The sequence below is a fragment of the Dipodomys merriami genome, unplaced genomic scaffold, assembly GCF_024711535.1.
Source record: "Dipodomys merriami isolate MVZ:Mamm:240054 unplaced genomic scaffold, mDipMer1.0.p SCAF_9, whole genome shotgun sequence".
NCBI classification, from domain to species: domain Eukaryota; kingdom Metazoa; phylum Chordata; class Mammalia; order Rodentia; family Heteromyidae; genus Dipodomys; species Dipodomys merriami.
Genome location: NW_027206512.1, coordinates 42205640 through 42224817, shown reverse-complemented (window position 1 = coordinate 42224817; position 19178 = coordinate 42205640). Strand labels below are relative to the sequence as shown.

Sequence of the window (19178 nt, the reverse complement as noted above, 5' to 3'; positions counted from 1 at the left end):
CTCCACTGGCCCCTATTGCCCAGAGTATAGCCCGGATAACCAGTCATGACAAGGATGCTCAGGAGTCGGTGAATCAATTAAAGTTCTTCTTCATCATCATTATATTCATCTCAAAGTGAAAGGTGAGAGTTGCAGAGAGGGCTCAGAAGAACCTATAGAGTTCATACAGAGGAATCTTAGAGATGTAAAACAATTTGCTAGCAGCAAGTTCTCACCGCTAAGTCTTTTCTGAGTAAATACAAATGGAAAAATACCTTCAGTGACTAACGAGAAGAGTAAAATGAGGTTGAACCGTTATGGAGATTATACATCCCAAGTACCCTTTAAAACTTTTTTTAGTAATAAAATACAACACACATTGCTATGGTTTGGATATACTTTGTCCCTCCACCCCCAATTCATGTTGTAGTTAAAGAGAGTATTGTGAGGTGTTTACAGGGTAGAATCTTATCCTATGGTGTATAGAGGTGGGCCCTTAGTAGGAGTGATGGGCATAGGGTAAGACCATTTGGGTGAAGTCCCAATCATTGAATCCTGTTGACTTTATAAGAAGAGGATGAAGCCAGGTGCCAGTGATTCCTCCCTATAATCCTAGCTACTAAGGAGGCTGAGATCTGAGGATGGCAGTTTGAGGCCAGCCTGGGCAGGAAAGTCTGTGAGACTCCTATCTCCAATTAGCCACCAAAAAAGCCAGAAGTAGAACTATCTCAAGTAGGACCCAAGCCTTGAGCACAAAAGCTCAAGGACAGCTCCCAGGGCCTGAGTTCACGCACACATATACACACACATGTGCGCACACACATTGGAGCATTCCCCGTCTCTACATTCAGCTCCTCAGTCTTGGACCTCTGGAACTACGAACCTAAACAAAATATGTTTATTTGTAAAGGGATCTGTTTTATGTATTTTAGTATAGTAACACTAAATGACTATTGTGTAAGTATAGAAGATTGCAAAACAAAACAAAACAAAACCCAATACCTAGCCTGGTTAATTATGGAAAGTGAACAGTCCTATGCTGACTATCCAAATCAAGAAATAGAAATTTTCCACTTGAGAAGCATCTCTGTGTTCTTTTCCAAGAATCAATCCTTCCCTGCTTCCTAAAATTCACTTTGCTCATTTTCTGTTGATATCATTTCCTTGCTTTTCTTAAGTGCTGAGTTGTTCAGGTCAAACTTTCTCAAAAAACATTGGGCTACTTAAAATGTCATCATCCTCTCGTTAGAGTATTTCACCATGTTTTGTTTTTTTTTCATTTTGGTAATCTAATAACTTGTTTGGGTGAATTGGAATCACTTTCTAACTTGACTGTGGTGCCTTTTTAAATGTTGGATACTGATGATGTGCAGTAGTTCTGTGGTTACTTTGGATTCTTAGCTAAAAATTATTCCATTATTAGAATATCAAATAGTGAAATTGATCACTTCTTCAGACAGCTTGACAAAGGCTACAGGACTGTGTGTTCTTGGCAGAAACTCTTGTTTGAATTCTTTGCCCAAAATCAGGAAGCTAAGGGGTTGACCCCCTTTTCCTCTCCATCCTCAGTGCTAACGTCACTTGGATTTGATGGCTAGCCCCAGCCAACTCTGTGGAGCAAGCAGGTGGATGAGTGAGCTGAACATAAATCTGCCCACTAAGAATTAGCTGACCAATGATCATCAAAGCAAATTAAAAAAAAAAATAAGCCAGGTGCTGGTGGCTTACATGTGTAACCCTAGCTAATTAGGATGTTTAAATTTAAGTATCTGAAGCCAACCTGGGCAGGAAAGTTCATGAGACTCCTATCTCCAATTAATCTTAGAAAAAGCCGGAAGTGGTACTGTAGCTCAAGTGGTAGAGTGGTAGCCTTGAGCAAAAGGAACTTGGGGACAGTGCCAGGGCCCAGAGTTCAAGGCCCAGGACTGGCACACACCTACAGAAATAGAAACTAATGAGGAAGCACTACTTAAGTTGTTGACCTGAGTCTTTTCCTGGACTACTAAGCTACTTTTTAACCCTAATTCCTACACTGCAATGTATTTGAATATTTTGGAACATTCAAAAGGTAAGGAAGAAGGACTAGTCCCACAATTGCTAACATTTTCTATATTTGTTTCCTACACGTACATACACACTTAGTATTTTCAGTCATTTAAAAATTACCTATGATTGTCAATACTTTTCTCTCTAAGTATTTGTGTGTGTGTGTGTGTGTGTGTGTGTGTGTGTGTGTGTGTGTGTGTACCAATAGTCGATCTTGAACTCAGTGCCTTGCAACTTTGCTTAGCTCTTTTGCTCAGGATGGCACTGTATCATTTGAGCCACACTCCCACTTCTGGCTTTTGCTGGTTCATTGGAGATTAAGAGTCTCATGGACTTTTCTATGTTCAAACTGTGTTCCTCAGATATCAGCCTCCTGATTAGCTATGATTGCAGATGAGAGCCACCTATGTCTGGCCTAAGTATTTAAATAAATGTATCCAGTGTCTATAAACCTTGGTCTATATAACTGTTATCACTCTTCATAAAGGGAGCACTGAAAGGGGTAATATTGAGCAAGATGCATTGTACTCCTAAACTAACATGATGAATGGTAACCACTTTGTACAACTACTTTACGATAATAAAAATGAAATTAAATGAGTAAAGGGAGCAGTGATGAGCAGTGATGCTTGATTCCACCAGATGACCAGTGCATATCTAGAATAGCCCAATGGTGTCCCAAAGTCATCTAAGTGAAGAAATGTACATTGTGATTGGTTGTGATGTCTCTTAGTCTCATCTAGAACACCAATTCCCTGCCCTCTTCTTTAGAGTATGGGCTTTTTGGAGTCTAGTTTTCTCATAAAATGTGTTCTGGATGCTAGTCTCCTCATAGTCTCATTGAATCAAGTCAGCTGTCACTGTGCACAGATCTCACAAACTTCAATTTACCTTTGCATGGCAGATTTGATCTGCAGTATTTATGGATAAAATTCCAGCCACCTCACTTTAGACATTACAGTTTTGGATTTTCTTCTTAATTATGAAGTTTGAAAAAAAACCTATCATAATAGAACTACCATTTTTACACTCTTAATACATTTTGAATGTCTACTGAATGATTTCTACCATGATTTCTAACCTCTCAGTCTTGTAAACCAGGCTCCTTCAACCATCTATAAAAACCAAGGAGCAGGCTTTGAAGAAAAATGAAGCTGTTTGTCTAGTATCACTCAGCTCCTAAACACCAGATCTGGAATTTGAATCCAGACCTGCCTAATTCGGTGTTTTTATGCATCACTCTGCAACAGACTAGTTGAAAGTTGCATAAATAGATTTGCCAAAAATTAGCCCAGAACTAAAATATTTATTTAAGGAGCAACATGATAGCCAGGTAAAAATAACTGTAGCTGAAGCACATCTCTACTCGTTGAAATGCAGACAAACAAACTTAGCCCTCACAACTCGGCTGACCCGTTTTTTTTTCTGGACTCTTTTTTTTTTTCCCTCTTTGGTCTCAAATTGGTCCCTAAGTCTTTGGTTATGGTAGAATTCATTGTGAGTGTTGTCTATCTTTCTTTGTGACTTCTGTTACACCTTCTTGTAAGGCAGTGGCTGCTTGTGGATGTGCAAGCACAGTCACACCAAACCCACGCACGTTTCTGGCCTGACCCACTTTCGATGTTGTGTGGATTGTACACTGGCTAGATCTGAGGATTTAATGCTCCCAGAGTGTTTTTGAGCATCGGCTGTATTCTTAATTAGATTTTTTTTTTATAGTCGAGTCTGTCAATCTGTAGCTATAAACAGCGCCTTCTGGTTTTCTGATGACATGATGAAAATATAAATGAATTCTGCAAATTGCATTTTATTCTCTTCAACATAAGCACTCAGAGCTGGTCTGATAATGTTGATTAAATAACCACTGGCCTGGACTTCTGTGCTGTTTCTTTGCCAAGACAAACTGAGTAACTATAAGAAGTGATTGTTCTTAAAGAAAGTATAGCAGTATAACTGGCCCCAGAGGAAGAGCTGGACCTTCAAACCAGTGTGGAAGTCCTAGCCTTGGAAGAAAAGAGAGTTGACTCTTATGTAACCCTTGCTGCTGGTTAGCCATGTTGTGTTGGACAAGTCACTCATTTGTAGGACATATTGTCCTTGTTTGTAAAACAAACAATTTTATTCTGATGTACAGCAGGGATGTGGATAACTGAATCAAAAGACCCAAGGATTCTGTGTGGGCATAGCCTGAGGAGGGACCGATGGCAGCCAATGTAGCTGTCTTGTTGACCAGGGAAGGAGGCTTGTACCAGTGTCATTGGGCACAGATGGAAAGGACAGAGCTAGAATATGCTTTGGGAAGATGACCTTGATCCTCCTTGTGGACTGAATGAGTCTCAGAAGTAGCTCAAAGTGGTAAAACACTGGCTTTGTGTAAAAAAGCTCAGGGACAGCACCCAGGCCCCTGAGTTCAAACCCCACAACTGACAAAAAAGAAAAAAAAAAGAATATGTCTCTGTATTACTGGAGGAAGGAGAAGGTGGTACCATCATCCAAGTAGGGCAGATTAACGGTAAAACAGGGCAGATGAGGGGGGCAGATCCCAGACTTTTATATTGATCTCATTAAGAGTGTATGTGGGGTGTGTATGTGGTGCCCAGGTGGAGACGTTGAATGAGAAATTGGTTATCTTTGGTTCTGGACTTTTATACTGTCACATATAAAAACGTATGTGTTATTATCTTCACTGGTGAGAATGGAAAGTCAAGGTGGTACATAGAATTAGCCAGAGAGGTGAGGGTGGTGTAGAAAGAGGAGAGGAGTAAAACGAGAAGGAAAAGGCCATTTTACACAATGCAGTTAGGAAGTGAGCAAGGTAGACATTCCCTTGCAATGGAAAAGGAGTATTTATTTAATGAAGGAAGAGGAAAACCAGGGGTGTTGGGTGGCAGGCAGCCTGGGACAGGCAAGTGACCTCAAAAGGAGGAATGGAAGACTTGTGCTTTTGAGAAGCTGGTTCCAGTCAAAAGACCAAAGTGTCATGTGTGTTGGGGCATGTGGCAATCTCAAAAATTAGAGGAGAGTCAGTAAGAATGGCTTCCTTTAAGATCAGGGTGAAAAGAACCGCAAAGAGAACTGGGAAGAGAAAAACAGAATAAAAGAGAAAAAGAATTGTGACATTGATGAAAACTTCATTACTATTGCCCCAGATGGAAATGAAATATATCTAGACCTTAGTCTGAGTCAGGCACCGTGATAAGGGTTTTAGGCCGATAAACCACTTATTCTTCATGCAAAGGAGCCGAGTTGGGGCTATGAGCAAGGAGACTGAAGGTTGTACACATTTATCAAGGTGCTTGATGTCATGTAGCAGTTTTCTGAAGCTGTGAGTTAAGCTCAGGTCTCGCTCCTGAGCGAGAATTTTCAGTGAATTCAATGAAGATGTCTGGCAGGTGCTAAGTCTTGCTGCCAGGAGAATAGATACTGGATACTCAGCTAGGAAATTTGGACTGTAGAAAGAAGAATAGGATAGTGGTGAAGGGGTGATTGAACTAGGGCTTTTAAGAAAAGAGGACCAAGGAGTAGACTGAGAGGCATATGATCGGAGAGGAGCCAGAGCCTTGAATGGACTTCCTAAATGGACTTCCTCAAGTCCATTTAGGGAAGCTCTGGCAGGCAGGAAGAATGGAAAGGGAGGCGTGGATGTGGCATATTGAGAGTGGTGAGGGCTGGGTGGTGATTCTAAAGGCAGTCTAGCCACCTGGCCCCCAGCTCATCCTGGTGCATGGGCTGTACATGGAATGGAGGAGTCCACCAGGATGTAATTTGGAGCATTGGGTAAAACGTTAATCTGAAACAACTCTTTAGCAGTTGGAAATGATGGAAAATGGGGAGAAGCCTTGCCAAAGAACCCTTCCCTTTGCTGCTGTCTTCTGAGGTGTCTCTTTTACGGTAGATTCAAGTATAACCCATAAGCCTGGCATGATGAGCCATGGGGCACTGTAACACAAAGCCCTTTACCACTAAGACTGTGCCTTCTCTGACAGCTCTTGCCCTACCATTCACCCCACACCCCACACCCCTTACCAGACCCCTGGGCTCAGCCCTTAGAGCTTTTGGTCTTTGCTCCAAGAAACCCTTGTAGAGGTCTTTGTGTATCCCTGAGAATCTATTTCTCACCTTCCTTCAGAGAATCCCTCTCAACCTTCAAGGCCAATGTAAATGTCAGCTTTTCAAAGGCGTCCCTGGTCATGCCAGACAGAGGGTTTATTCTTCAGGTCTTCCATTAGTTTGTTCAAATGAGGCCTAGAAGCATGCTTAGGGCCGAGGTTCAAGTAAGGCTTTGCTGTTGATTAGCTCTGTGGCCATAGGTAAATTACTTAATCTTCCTGTCTTGATTTTCTTGAAATGTTTTTTGTAGTGTGTGTATGTGTGTTTGTGTGTGTGTGTGTATGTGTTTCGTTTTGAGACAAGGTCTCATGTATAGGCTGGCCTCAAACTCTTGGTAATCTCCTGCCTCAGCCTCTTGAGTGAGGCCCTGTGCCTGGTTTTAGAAAATTATTTCTCTTTTATTATTTCTCTTGTTTTTCTTTCTTTCTTTCCCTTCTCTCCCCCGCTCCCTCCCTCCCTCCTTACCTTCCTTCCCTTCTTCCCTCCCTCGGTCCGTCCGTCCGTCCGTCCGTCCGTCCGTCCGTCCCTCCCTCCCTCCCTCCTTCCTTCCTTCCTTCCTTCTTTCCTTCCTTCCTTCCTTCCTTCCTTCCTTCCTTTCTTCCTTCCTTCCTTCCTTCCTTCCTTCCTTCCTTCTGTGGATTGAACCAGTGCTTTGCATATATGAGGCAAGGAACTGCTGGGCTGCTGGACTATATCCCAGCCATTGCTGTTTTTATATTTGAATTCACAATAACAATCAAATACACTGACATTTTATGAGGATTTCAGTAATTAATATGTGAGAGGCATTTATGTCTATGTCTATGGGAGCACTGGAGCGTTTGCCAAGCAGGCACTCAACTCCTGAGCCAGGCCTCCAGCCCTTTGGCTTTAGTTACTTTTTAGAGAAAATGTCATTTGTGTACCATTTTGTCCTATATCTCTGCATCCTCCATACCCCACCTTGGTCTTGGCCTCTGAGCATAATCCTCCTACTTATACCTCCTGTATAACTGTGATTCTAGGCATGTGCCCCCATACTCCACTTTTATGTAGGCATTTAGAACAGAGAAGGCATATAGTAGTTTCAGCTGTGAATATGAGGTTTGTCTTTCAGCTACTTCTTCAGTCATGGGGAGTTGGGTCAAGTACTTCCTCCTTGCTCTTGACTTTCCCTGTCCACATTTTCCCTCTAGCAGCCTACTGTGTTGTAATGTCTTCCCGTTACCCCTGGATAGAGATTCCTATGGGGCAGGGTCCAGCCTCTGTGGTTCTGACTTCACACATGCCTTTCACAGGGCTTGGCATGGAATAGGAACCCAGTAAATGATTGATTGGCTGATGGTGAATTTTTGCCTAAATGAGTGCAATTCATAGCTGTTTACAAAGTGTTCCTGTAGAAGTTCGGTTTGATTTTCTAAAACAATCCTTAAAAAATATGAAAGGTTTCCCAGAAAAATATGAAAAATAAGAGCAATGCTGTTCTGCTTTATTTTACAAGTTAGGTCTAAAAATAGGCAGAGCGGTTCTTGTTAGTGAAGTCAGATAGGACCAGAAGGGAAGGAAACATAAGAGGTGTGATTTTTTTTTATTAACAGTTTACAGGAGGAAATCACAGCCTTCTGAAAAGTGTGACTGTTTTTGTGTGGTTTAAGAAAAGTACTTGTCTTTCAAAAGTTGAGTGAAGGGCTGGGAAGGTGGCTCAGTGGTAGAGTGCTTGCCTTGCATGCCTGAAGCCCTGGGTTTGATTCCTCAGCACCACATAAGCAAAAAGAAAAAAAGCTGGAAGTGGTGCTGTGGCTCAAGTGGTAGAGCGCTAGCCTTGAGCTGAAGAGCTGAGGGACAACGCCCAGACCCAGAGTTCAGGCCCCACTACAGGACCCAATAAAAGTTGAGTAAAAATGTACTGATCTGTGTGTGTGTGTGTGTGTGTGTGTGTGTGTGTGTGTGTGTGTGTGTGTGTGTGTGTGTGTGTGTGTGTGTGTGTGTGTGTGTGTGTGTGTGTGTGTGTGTGTGTGTGTGTGTGTGTGTGTGTGTGTGTGTGTGTTGTTACTGGGGCTTGAACTCAAGGCTTTGAGTTTTTGCTTGGCTTTCACTCTTAAGGTTGGTTGGTGTTCTACCACTTGAACGACACCTTCATTTCTGGCTCTTTGCTAGTTAATTAGATAGATAAGAATATCACATACTTTTCTGCCTGAGTTGGCTTTGAACTGAGATTTTCCCATCTTAGCCTCCTGGGTATCTCTAGGATTATAGGTGTAAGCCACCAACGCCTGGCCTAAATCGACCAAATCTTGTATCTTGCTTCAATCCAAGGATCTTTATTTGCTCTAGCAACAGAATCTTTTCTTAGAGAACACTATATGAAGGGATGCCAGTCTTCATTTACAATGTTCTTCAGACCTGTGGTTTATCAGAGGACTCTAGTTTGTCTACAGATTGCTATCAAAAACAAAAACAAAAACACCAGAAGATGAATGAAAATATTTCTGAACTACCATGTGTGTAAATGGGAAGGACCAGGCTGTTTCTTGGCAATCTTCAACAATTCATAGCAATTACATAATGACAATGGTAACAAAGTAATTAGCAGATTGCAGCACTGGGATATATACAGTGTGTTAGATTATAAACACATTGTAAAAATGTTGCCATGAGGTTGTGTGGTTTTCTTTATTAGACTGGTTTAAAAAAAAAAGCTGTTGCAATTATTGGGCAGAGCTGTGGATGTGTAGGCAGATTCAGGATTACCTTTGTGCTCTGTGAAGAGGAAATGGGATACAGAGGAGCTTCCTTAATCACCCCTTGCTTAGGACAGTGTGATGACATGTAATCATGTCCTCTTGCTTCTGCGATCGGGTTAAGTGCTAAGGCAGAAGGGTGCTTTTCTTCTCCTTGAAACCCATCAAGGTTCTGGGAAATTATCCATTCAGCAACTATTTTAATCTGCATGTTCCCCCAACAAGTATTTTGGTGAGTCATTAAAGTGAATGAATCCTAAACAGGGATAACCTGATAGGCACAGAGCAAACAGCTCATTTCATAATTGTGATGAATGTTTCTGAAGCTCCCCTTGAATGGAGAGGTGAGTGAAAAAGTTCATATATTCATTTTTAACATGTGTGTGTGTGTGCGTGCGCATGCGTCTTTGCTTTCTTTGTGCATGTGTGTGTGTGTGTGTGTGTGTGTGTGTGTGTGTGTGTGTATGTTTGTGATACTAGGGATTGAACTCAGAGCCACACTCTTACATGGCAAGTGCCACTTGATTCATGTTGCCTCAGTCCTTTCCCCTTTTTCTTTTTTTTTTTTATATTTTATTTTATTTTATTTGAGAACGTACTGTACAGAGGGGTTACAATTACATGGGCAGGATAATGCATACATTTCTTACCAAGCATTGCAGCCTCCTCCTTTGTTTACCCTACACCTCCCTTCCCAGCCTCCCCCCTCCCCCCCCACCAACATTGTAAAGCTGGCTTTGACATGACATTTTGTACTTCTCATTGTTGCAACAGGTCCACCTGAATCCTTAAACGACCTGTTTGTCCCCATCTCCTCCACATGTTATACTGACATCAAATATAGTGAAAGCGGGGGTTACACTGTGGGGGAGGGACATACAAAGCAACAAAGAAATAATCTTATAAATGCGTTAGAAACACATGCATGAAAGAAACGAAAACATTAAAATATATATTTAAGGGTTCGTTTTCCTAACATCACATTATCTGACCTTTTCCGCTTGACTCATACCTATACTAGATATTGCAAATAAGGGAAACCATGGGACCTATGTTTCTTTGGGCCTGGCCTTTCCCCTTTTTCAGATGTATTCTCATGCTGTTGTTTGCCCAGTCTGGCCTCTGACAATGATCCTTCTACCTTAGTTTTCCTTGGATTACAAATATGCTCCATTGCACCTGACTTATTTCTGAAATAGAATCTTGCTAACTTTATCCTGGTTTTTGCCTGTGATCTTGAGATCCCAATCTTCCTGCAGAAGCTGGGATTACAGACATACACCAAGATGCCCAGCGCTGTTTCGTTATTTTTATGTTGAACACCTCTGTAACACGGTGAGAGCACTGAACATTGGCTTCCACTATGAGGTGGGAATTTGTATTGGAGATCGAGAGTGGAATTGTGGCTTGATCTAACTTATTTGCAATTCTAACATTAATTCCAGGTTTAGATTTGTTTCTGCTTTTTGTCTGTGGGCCACATTTTCAAGGGTCTAAGACCTTGTTGAATCTTTGGAGTCTATTTAATTTATCCATTTGTTTTTTCCCCCTGGGGCCTCTTCAAGAATACTAAGATATTTAAAATAATAAGTTTTGAAAAGATATTTAGTTTTCTTACCTAAGAAAAATATGAAGTATTTTCAAACTAAAGAATGGCTTTGGGAAGTGGCGCTGTGGCTCAAGCGGTAGAGCGCTCTCCTTGAGCTGAAGAGCTGAGGGACAGTGCCCAGGCCCAGAGTTCAAGCCCCACGACTGACAAAAAAAAAAAAAAAAAGGCTTTGTATCCATTTTCTTACTTTTCCTCAAATAATAATAAAGGGATGAAATATTCTTGGAATTACACTATATTGACTCTGCTGAGAGCCCATTAGGAGAGCATTTCAGAGTAGAACTTAAACTGCTTTACAGGGTGTGCATGCTTGAGACCATTTCCTATCCTCATACTGCTGGGTGGTTTTTTTTTTCTGATAATGAAGTAATAACTATGAATTATAAAATATAAAACTTAGAAAAACTTGGAAAACTAGAAAAATAAAAATAAAAAACTCATTCTCACCATGCAGAAACATCTCAGTGTATTTATTGTGCGTGCGTGTGTGTGTGTGTGTGTGTGTGTGTGTATGTGTGTGTGCATGTACATGCACACATTCATGTCATGAAATATCTGTCTGGTTTTAGTATGCTGGCTTAATTGAATGAAAAAAACTGGAAAGTATTATTTCTTTTTATCCTTTCTTCTTTTTTTCCTTCTTCTGCTGGTACTGGAGATTGAACCCATACCTGGTATACCATTAAGCTATATCCCTAGCCATTTAAAACATTTTCTTTTTAATCTGAGACAGTCTCACTAAATGCCCAGTCTGTCCTTGAGTTTTCAATTTGCCCACGTCAGCATGCTAAGTGGCTGGATTATAGTGCATCATGCCTCCCTTATTCTCTCCTTTTAAATTTTCTGGAAGAGCTTGTGTAGAATTCAATTATGTCTTCCTTAATTATTTGGTACAATTTAACAAGTCTGATGATGGTTTCTTTGTGGGAATGTTTTCTAATCACTTGCTGAGTAAACTATGGATTTTGTGGTGTGTGTGTGTGTGTGTGTGTGTGTGTGTGTGTGTGTGTGTGTGTGTGTGTGTGTGTTAGAGAGAGAGAAGGAATTTATAAAATTAATTTAAGTTGGTCACTTTATTGGCAAAATTTTATTTACAAGATTATCTTATATTACCAATACTAATAAAACATGTAATAATGATGTTACCTGTCATTGCTGAAATCAGTAATTTGTGTCTTTTTTCCCTTGAGATATTTGTTTCCCCCAGCATTATTCAGTTATCTTTCAGACATTCCGATCTGGTTCTCCTTTCCTCTATAAAATGGATTCTAATTTATTTTTTAATTCTTTTATATAGTCATGAGATATTTAGGATACTTAGTTAAACATATTTAGGGATTTTCCAGAAATATTTCTGTTGTTAATTTTTTAATTTAGTTTGATTTTGGTCAGATAACATATTTTATAAATGCTCTTAAATGTATTAAGACTTGATTTCTGACCCAGAATTTGATAAACATTCATATGAACTTAAAAGAAAAAGAGTGTGTTCTCTTGTTGGTGGTGTAGTATTCTATAAGTGTGGAGTAGCATAATTTGGATGTTGTTCCAATCTTCTATGTCCTTACTGATGTTCTTGTGTGTGTGTGTTGTTAGTTTGTTTTGGTGATACTGAGGTTTGAACTTAGGACTTTAGGTTTGGTAGGCAAGAGCTTTACCACTTGCACCACACTCCTTGTTCTCTTTGCTTTTGCTGGATTATGTCTGGATTGGACTGTATCATGATTCTCCTATTTATACTTGCCATGCAGCCTGGATAATAAGCACATACCACCATGCCCAAATTTTTATTGGTTGAGATAGGGTCTTACAAATTTTTACCTGGCTGGCTCAAACTATGATCTTCCTGACCTCTGCCTTCTGAGTAGCTAGACTTTTTATTTACATATGTAAACAGACTTTCTATTTACATATTTTACCAATTACTGGAGAAGAAATGTTGGAATTTCTGACTGTTTTTTTTTTTTTTTTTTTTTTGGTCCAGTCGTGGGGCCTGAACTCTGGGCCTGGGCCCTGTCCCTCAGCTCTTCAGCTCAAGGCTAGCACTCTACCACTTGAGCCACAGCGCAACTTCTGGCTTTTTTCTTTTTTTTTTTTTCTTATGTGGTGCTGAGGAATCGAACCCAGGGCCTCAGGCATGCAAGGCAAGTGCTCTACCACTGAGCCACCTTCCCAGCCCCTTTCTGACTGTTGTTTATTTCTTGCAGTTCTCTTTGATTTGTGTATTTTGAATCTTTTTCTGAGATACATTAATATTTAGGATTACTATGTTTTCCTGATCAGCTAAACACTTTTTCATTCATTCTGAAATAACTTACATTATGAACAACTTCTTCTTCTTCTTCTTCTTCTTCTTCTTCTTCTTCTTCTTCTTCTTCTTCTTCTTCTTCTTCTTCTTCTTCTTCTTCTTCTTCTTCTTCTTCTTCTTCTTCCTCTTCCTCTCCTCCTCCTCCTCCTCCTCCTCCTCCTCCTCCTCCTCCTCCTCCTCCTCCTCCTCCTCTTCTTCTTCCTCCTCCTCCTTCCTCTTCTTCCTCCTCCTCCTCCTCCTCCTCCCTTCTCCTTCTCCTCCTCCTCCTCCCTTCTCCTTCTCCTCTTCCACCCCCTCCTTCTCCTTCTTCTTTCCTCTTCTTCCTCCTCCTCCTTCCTCCACTTCTTCTTTGCTGGTACTGGGACTCAAGGCTAGCGCTCTACCACTTTAGCCACACCTCTACTTTTAGATTGGCTTTTGGTGGTTAATTGGAGATAAGAGTCTCACAGAATTTAGTACCTGGGTTGGCTTTGAACCATAGTTCTCAGATCTCAGCCTCCTGAATAGTTCTCAGATCTCAGCTTCCTGAATAGCTAGGATTATAGGCATTTTCTTTTTCTGATATTAATCACTCCAGCATTCTGTAATTTGTGCTAGCATTGCACCCCGTGCTTCTATTGAACCTGTTTATGTCTTCATATTTAAAAGTGCATATGGGTAGGCAGTGCATAGTTGGGTCTTCTCTTTTTAACCAATCTGACAGTCTCTGACTTTGAATTAGGCCTTTAAGGACCATTTATTTGTGTTTAATTCTACCCAATAGAGAGGGGAAAACTCCAAAGAAATGACCTAAATTGAATTGTAACTTATATAGGCAAAGCTACACGTGGAATGAAAATTCAGGCCAACATGCTTTCCCCATCCTTAAGAATACCAGTTTCAAAAGTCTTATTTTTTTAATGTTAATCTTCCTGTGGATGAAACCAGCATATTTATACTCTCTTATTCTTTTTTTCTTTTCCAGCAAGTAACTGGCAGAAGTTTTGGTGATAAGGATTTTCGGACAGGATTAGAAAATGGAATCCTTCTTTGTGAGTAAGTATAACTTAGATTCTGTTTGGTGTTTTTTTAAACCTCAGCTACATCCTTAATACTGCTCACTTTGTACAACTTTTAGTATGTTAGTTTTAATTTATTCATCATTTAAATATACAACTTAAGAAAAGAAAACATCTACTGGGGTAGGCAGGAAAGACAAGTCAGAGTGACTTGGTACAAAGCTGGGAGTGGTGGAGATTCTGGAAAATAGGGGAGGTGCATCTGGTAGGGGCTACTCCATTTCTTTTATCTTTTGCTATATAGGAATTTGGGCCCAGGTAGTTTTGAGGATGTGGATCTAACTGAAGCAGATTTCTCCCCTTTAGAATCCCAAACACAAGCAGCTTGTGCCCAGTGACTGGCTTCTGTGTGTACTCACAGCATCTTGTCACCGTGTCAGGCCTACTCCTCCATGAGCCTACTTTATGGGTGGATTCTGAGTGCTTCATCTGCATCATTGATTAAGTGTGGACGATGATAGCAGTGTTTCTTGGCATATTTTGAAGTTTGGCTGCCAGTACTGCTATGGAAGCAGAAATGAAAGCTTTCTCAGCATTGGTTCTAGACACAAAATAAGCTAGAGTGTTAAGGTTGATAGACGTGTATGGCATAAACTCCCAAATTAGACTTCAAAATTGGAATCTATTTAAATAGATTCTATAGTTTAGGCACTGATTTTTTTTTGTTTTAATTGGTTGTAATATACATGCAATAAAACACCGCTTCTAGATGTATAATCTGATGGCTTTTGAAAAAATATATTTGTGCATATAACTTATAACCTAATTGGACACACAGAGCAGGAAGGAAGGGTTTCCCTGAGAGCCCTCCCACTGAATCTCAGATCCCTGGCAAACGCTCCATTCTGGTTACTTTCACCATAGCATGCTACCTGCTTCTGTGTGAGCCTTCTGTCACTGGAATCATACAGAATAGACTTTCAGAAGTTTGGATTTGGGAGCCTAAAAATGAAACATTCAAATCCTTACTTTCATCTCTTACATCATTTAACCTTTCCTTTTAGTTTTCAAAGAAATTTCATGTATCCTTCTTGAATCTTCTTTTTTTCTTTCTAGATGGTGATAAATGTTTTATTTTTCTTTCCTGTTTTTGGTGATACTGAGATTTGAACTCAGGACTTCGCAAACAGTGGTTCTACCACTTGAGCCACACCTCCAGCCCTATATTTCATAGGCTTTTTGTAAAATTCACCAGGATAATATGGATAAGATGCTTTCAAAGATTATGGAGTGCTTATAAATGTTGTTTACATTGTAAAATCCACATAGTTCTTGTCACCAGTTTTTGGGGCCTTTCATTGACCTTTGTGGTTCAAAGAAAACTCATTATACCCTGCCTGCTGTTTCTACGCCCTGCTTCTCTTGCAGTCTCTTCCTCCCCTTGTACCATGCTTCCTCAGCCACTTCCTTCCCTGTGTTACCCAGAGCCCACGCACAGAGATGCTGTAGTGAATCTGCACCTCCCCAGACAGTGGGCCAGGGCAGCTCCAAATGCTGCCCTGCTCTGCTACCACTTGCTCTCCAGGGATCTGATGCTCAGCCAACTCCTGCTGTTCACAGACTCACCAGGAGCTGATCTCATGTATGTGGATAATGCTGTGCTAATACAAATGAAGTGGGTCCTTGGTACCCATACCTATTCATTCAGAATGTACTCTGGAGATTCCTATAGACAACCAACTTTCTACTATATTCCCTGAAGAAAGTCTATCAGATGAGCTTTGGATTCGCAGTGGGCTAGTCTGGTGACAAGGCTGTGGGTCTGGAGACATTAAGCACTGAATCTGCCTCTAATCCAGCCAAAGATGATGAGTTAGAGGATGGAGGTATGCAGGTTTGTAGGCACACTACAAACACTTTGGTGATGGTAGGGTGTTGGAGTGGAGAGATGGGCGATCCATTGCCCATGATTAGGCAATGCATGGTGAGAACAACACAGAAGTGTATGCCATAGTCATTCTGGATGGAGAACTGGTTTTTGGATGAGGAGAGGGAAGGAAACAGCTTGGGGAGTGAGGAGAGTGAGGGATGCCAGTCAGTGGTCCTCAAAGGAACCTTGTCTTTGGAGATTATAAGAGAATGCCTAAGGCTGCGCCGTCCTGTAGAGCCGGAGCTCTGTGCTGTGGAAGAGTCCTAAACATGGAAGAATGCTACAGTTTCAACTTCAGAAACCTAAGCAGTTTGGCTCTCCTTAGAACAGGGGCCTCCTACCATGTAGTTGTCTTTTGAGATTTAGCCAGAGCTTTCCATATTTTTTTGTTTTTTTTTTTTAATTTTTTATTGTGAAAATACCGAGAGGTTACAATTACATGGGCAAGGTAATGAGTACATTTCGTATTTTGTGTTCTTTAAAATTAAAGCTCAGTGAGTGTCTCGTGTGAGTGTTAGGCTATAAATACAACTGTGGCCAACATGCAAACAGCATTGACATTTCCTTTTGTTCTAAACCCTCTAGCCTCTATGTTAGTTGCAGTCTCCTGAGCTCTCATGTCTTTTGTTCACCTAAAATGCCCTAGGTTGTCTGTGAGCCTATAGGCACCCTGGTTCTCACCAAGTGGAACAGCATCTTCTGGGTCTAGGACCTGTGGTCTACATAAGGTACAATGACAAACCCATTTTATAGAGGAAGACACTGAGGCTTGGGGATTAAATTCCTTGGCCAAAGTCACACAAAAAAGTTTAAGAGAAAATTTTAAATTCAGGAAATTTGATTCCATAGCTTTGGCTCTTACCCTTGTGCTGTTAATAGAATTGAGTTGTTTTTGGTTTGTTTGTTTTTCTGGTCAGTCATGGGGCTTGAACTCTGGGCCTGGGGGCTGTCCCTGAGCCCTTCAACTCAAGACTAGCACTCTACCAGGTGAGCCAAAGCACCACTTCTGGTTTTCTGGTGGTTTGTTGGAGATAAGTCACATGGACTTTCCTGCCTGGGCTGGATTTGAACCGTGATCCTCAGATCTGAATAGCTAGGATTACAAGTGTGAGCCTCCAGTGCCTGGCATGAGATTTTTTTTTAATGAGAGAAAAGAATAAGAGGTTGCAGGTGGGGGTTGGAATGAGAGAGCAATGTCAGAATGTCCAAACATGAGAGAACACTGGGTCTCAGGTAGGAAGGGCTGGTTGGGGCAGGCGGTTTTGAAGAATGAAAGCACAGTGTACTTAAGTAGGCTCTGTGGACATGAGAAGTCAGGTTCAGAGGGTGAGGCAGTCAGGGAGGAGAAAAAATAAGGGAAGGGTAATTGGGGTACACAGAGGTTTTAGCCTTTCTCAGTGGGGCTATCCAGACCAGATAAAGACAAGTGAGAGCAGAGAACTGGATCAAAGATTAAAGACAAGAGAGAGGAAAGATGGGTACCTTCCTGATAGCCATGCGTAAGAAGGGAAATGATTAGCATCAAATCACGGTGAGAGATCTTTAACTTCACATGGCCTTGCATACTTTGCATGGTGACCTTCAGTGTGTCACTACAGCAGAAACCTGTGACTTACAGTAAGCCACAGTCAGTATAAAATAAAGACGGGAACTCCATGGAATTATAATAGATGGGCTTTGCTCTCAGCATCTTCCTCTTTCCCTGTCCTTTCTGCAAGTGGTGAGTAGTGGCAGTTTGGGGTGTTAAATGCTTGCATACTGTGAGTCCTCTGCTGAGAGTTTCATAAAAGGTCTAAGGTCCAAGTGTAACGGAGCTACAAATGTGTCACAAGTGTGATGAGGTCAGAAATAGTCATCAAATACTGCTCCCGGCCTTTGAGGACACAAGGTTAAAAAGAAAAGATTGTGAATAACCAGTCGCTAAAAAGGTGGTTCCCAGAGTGGCGTGGCCTATGAACCTGTCTGTTTCTGATACCCACATCAGACTGCCTCAAAAGAATTCCAGAAATACAGCTCTCTGCCTGACTCTCATTCTATTATTTAACTATAACCCGGTGTAAGTTCATCTAGATGAGAGGGAGGCAAGTTATAGTCTTCAGACTATTTTTGTACAGGCCTTTTTATTTTTATTGTTTGTGCTAGTACTGGGGCTTGAACTCATGGCCTGGGTGCTGTCCCTTAGCTTTTTCACTCAAGGCTGGCACTTTACCACTTAAGCCACATTTCCACTTCTGTCTTTCCTTTCTTGTGATTAATTGGAGATGAGAGTCTCACGAACTTTTCCTGCTTGGGCTGGCCTTGAACTGTAATCCTCATATCTTAGCCTTCTGAGTAGCTAGGATTACAAGCATGAGCCACCAGCTTCTGGCTATACTGATCTTGCTAGCAGTGTTTTTTAAAAAATATTTTTAAAGGATTGTAAAGGAAAGTCAATGAAACATAGGCCCATATGTGGCTTATAAAACCTACAATGTTTATTATCTGGCTCTTTACAGAGAAATTTGACCAGGCTAAAAGGACTGTGGAATTAATTTTAAATGTCAATTGTTTATTCTTGTTAAGTATTTGAGTTTGGTCAGTGCAAGCTGCTATGTGAGCAAAGCGAATAACTTTTTGTACAAATTTTGCTGAGGAATTTCTTTACAAATACTTCCCAGCCCCTCAGGCTATTACTTTGAACAATTTTAAATTTAAAGAAAAGTTCTAGAATAATATAAATGATATAATAAAAGGGTAATAGCATGGTTCAAGTGGTAGACAAGTGCCTAACAAGTGCTAGGCCCTGAATTCAAACTCTAATACTGCTTAAATATAATAATTTAGTAATAATAAAATGAATAACTGCATTGCTATACCAAGCATATTAGTAGTAATATCCTCATACCCACAGTTAGTACTAATTATCCTCATTTTGCTATACCTGAGTGATTTATTTATGTATGTATTATGTGCATCTCTTTTTTTTTCCTGAACTAGTTGAAAATAGGATGCAAATATGAAACTTAATTCCTAAATGCTGCAATCTATCTTGTAACTACAGGAACATGCATCCATCTGCATAACGTTTTAAGACACTTAATAATGGCACAGTAATGTCTAATACCTAGATAGTACATAGTTAAGGTGTCTAGTAATATCTTTTCTACTCTTTTTTTTTTGATGTCAGTACTGGGGCTTGAACTCAGGGCCTTATATTCTTGCTCAGTTTATTTGCTCATGGCTGATACTCTAGCACTTGAGCAACACTTCCAGTCTGACATTTTGCAGTTAATTGAAATGGAATCTCAGTGACTTTTCTACCTTGAACCTCCACCCTCTAGGTCTCAGCATCTTGAGTAGCTAGGATTGCAGGCATGAGTCACTGGTGCTTTTCTTTAAAATGTAGGATATAGAATAAGGAAGTACAGAAGGACAAAACAATGAGGAAATGAGGATGAGACAACAAATCTTTGGCATCACAACCTTACAAGAAACAGAA

General features: G+C 40.7%; 1 protein-coding gene across 5 annotated transcripts in view; it reads left to right on the top strand.

Annotated features, from left to right (window-relative positions):
* Positions 1 to 19178, top strand: part of Limch1 (LIM and calponin homology domains 1) — a 307901-nt gene that overhangs the window by 97430 nt on the left and 191293 nt on the right. For all 5 annotated transcript variants that reach the window (XM_070012224.1, XM_070012221.1, XM_070012220.1 and 2 more), the window contains exon 2: positions 13737 to 13807. In XM_070012224.1, coding sequence (XP_069868325.1) covers positions 13737 to 13807 — 71 coding nt within the window. The remainder of the gene's footprint in view (positions 1 to 13736; positions 13808 to 19178) is intronic.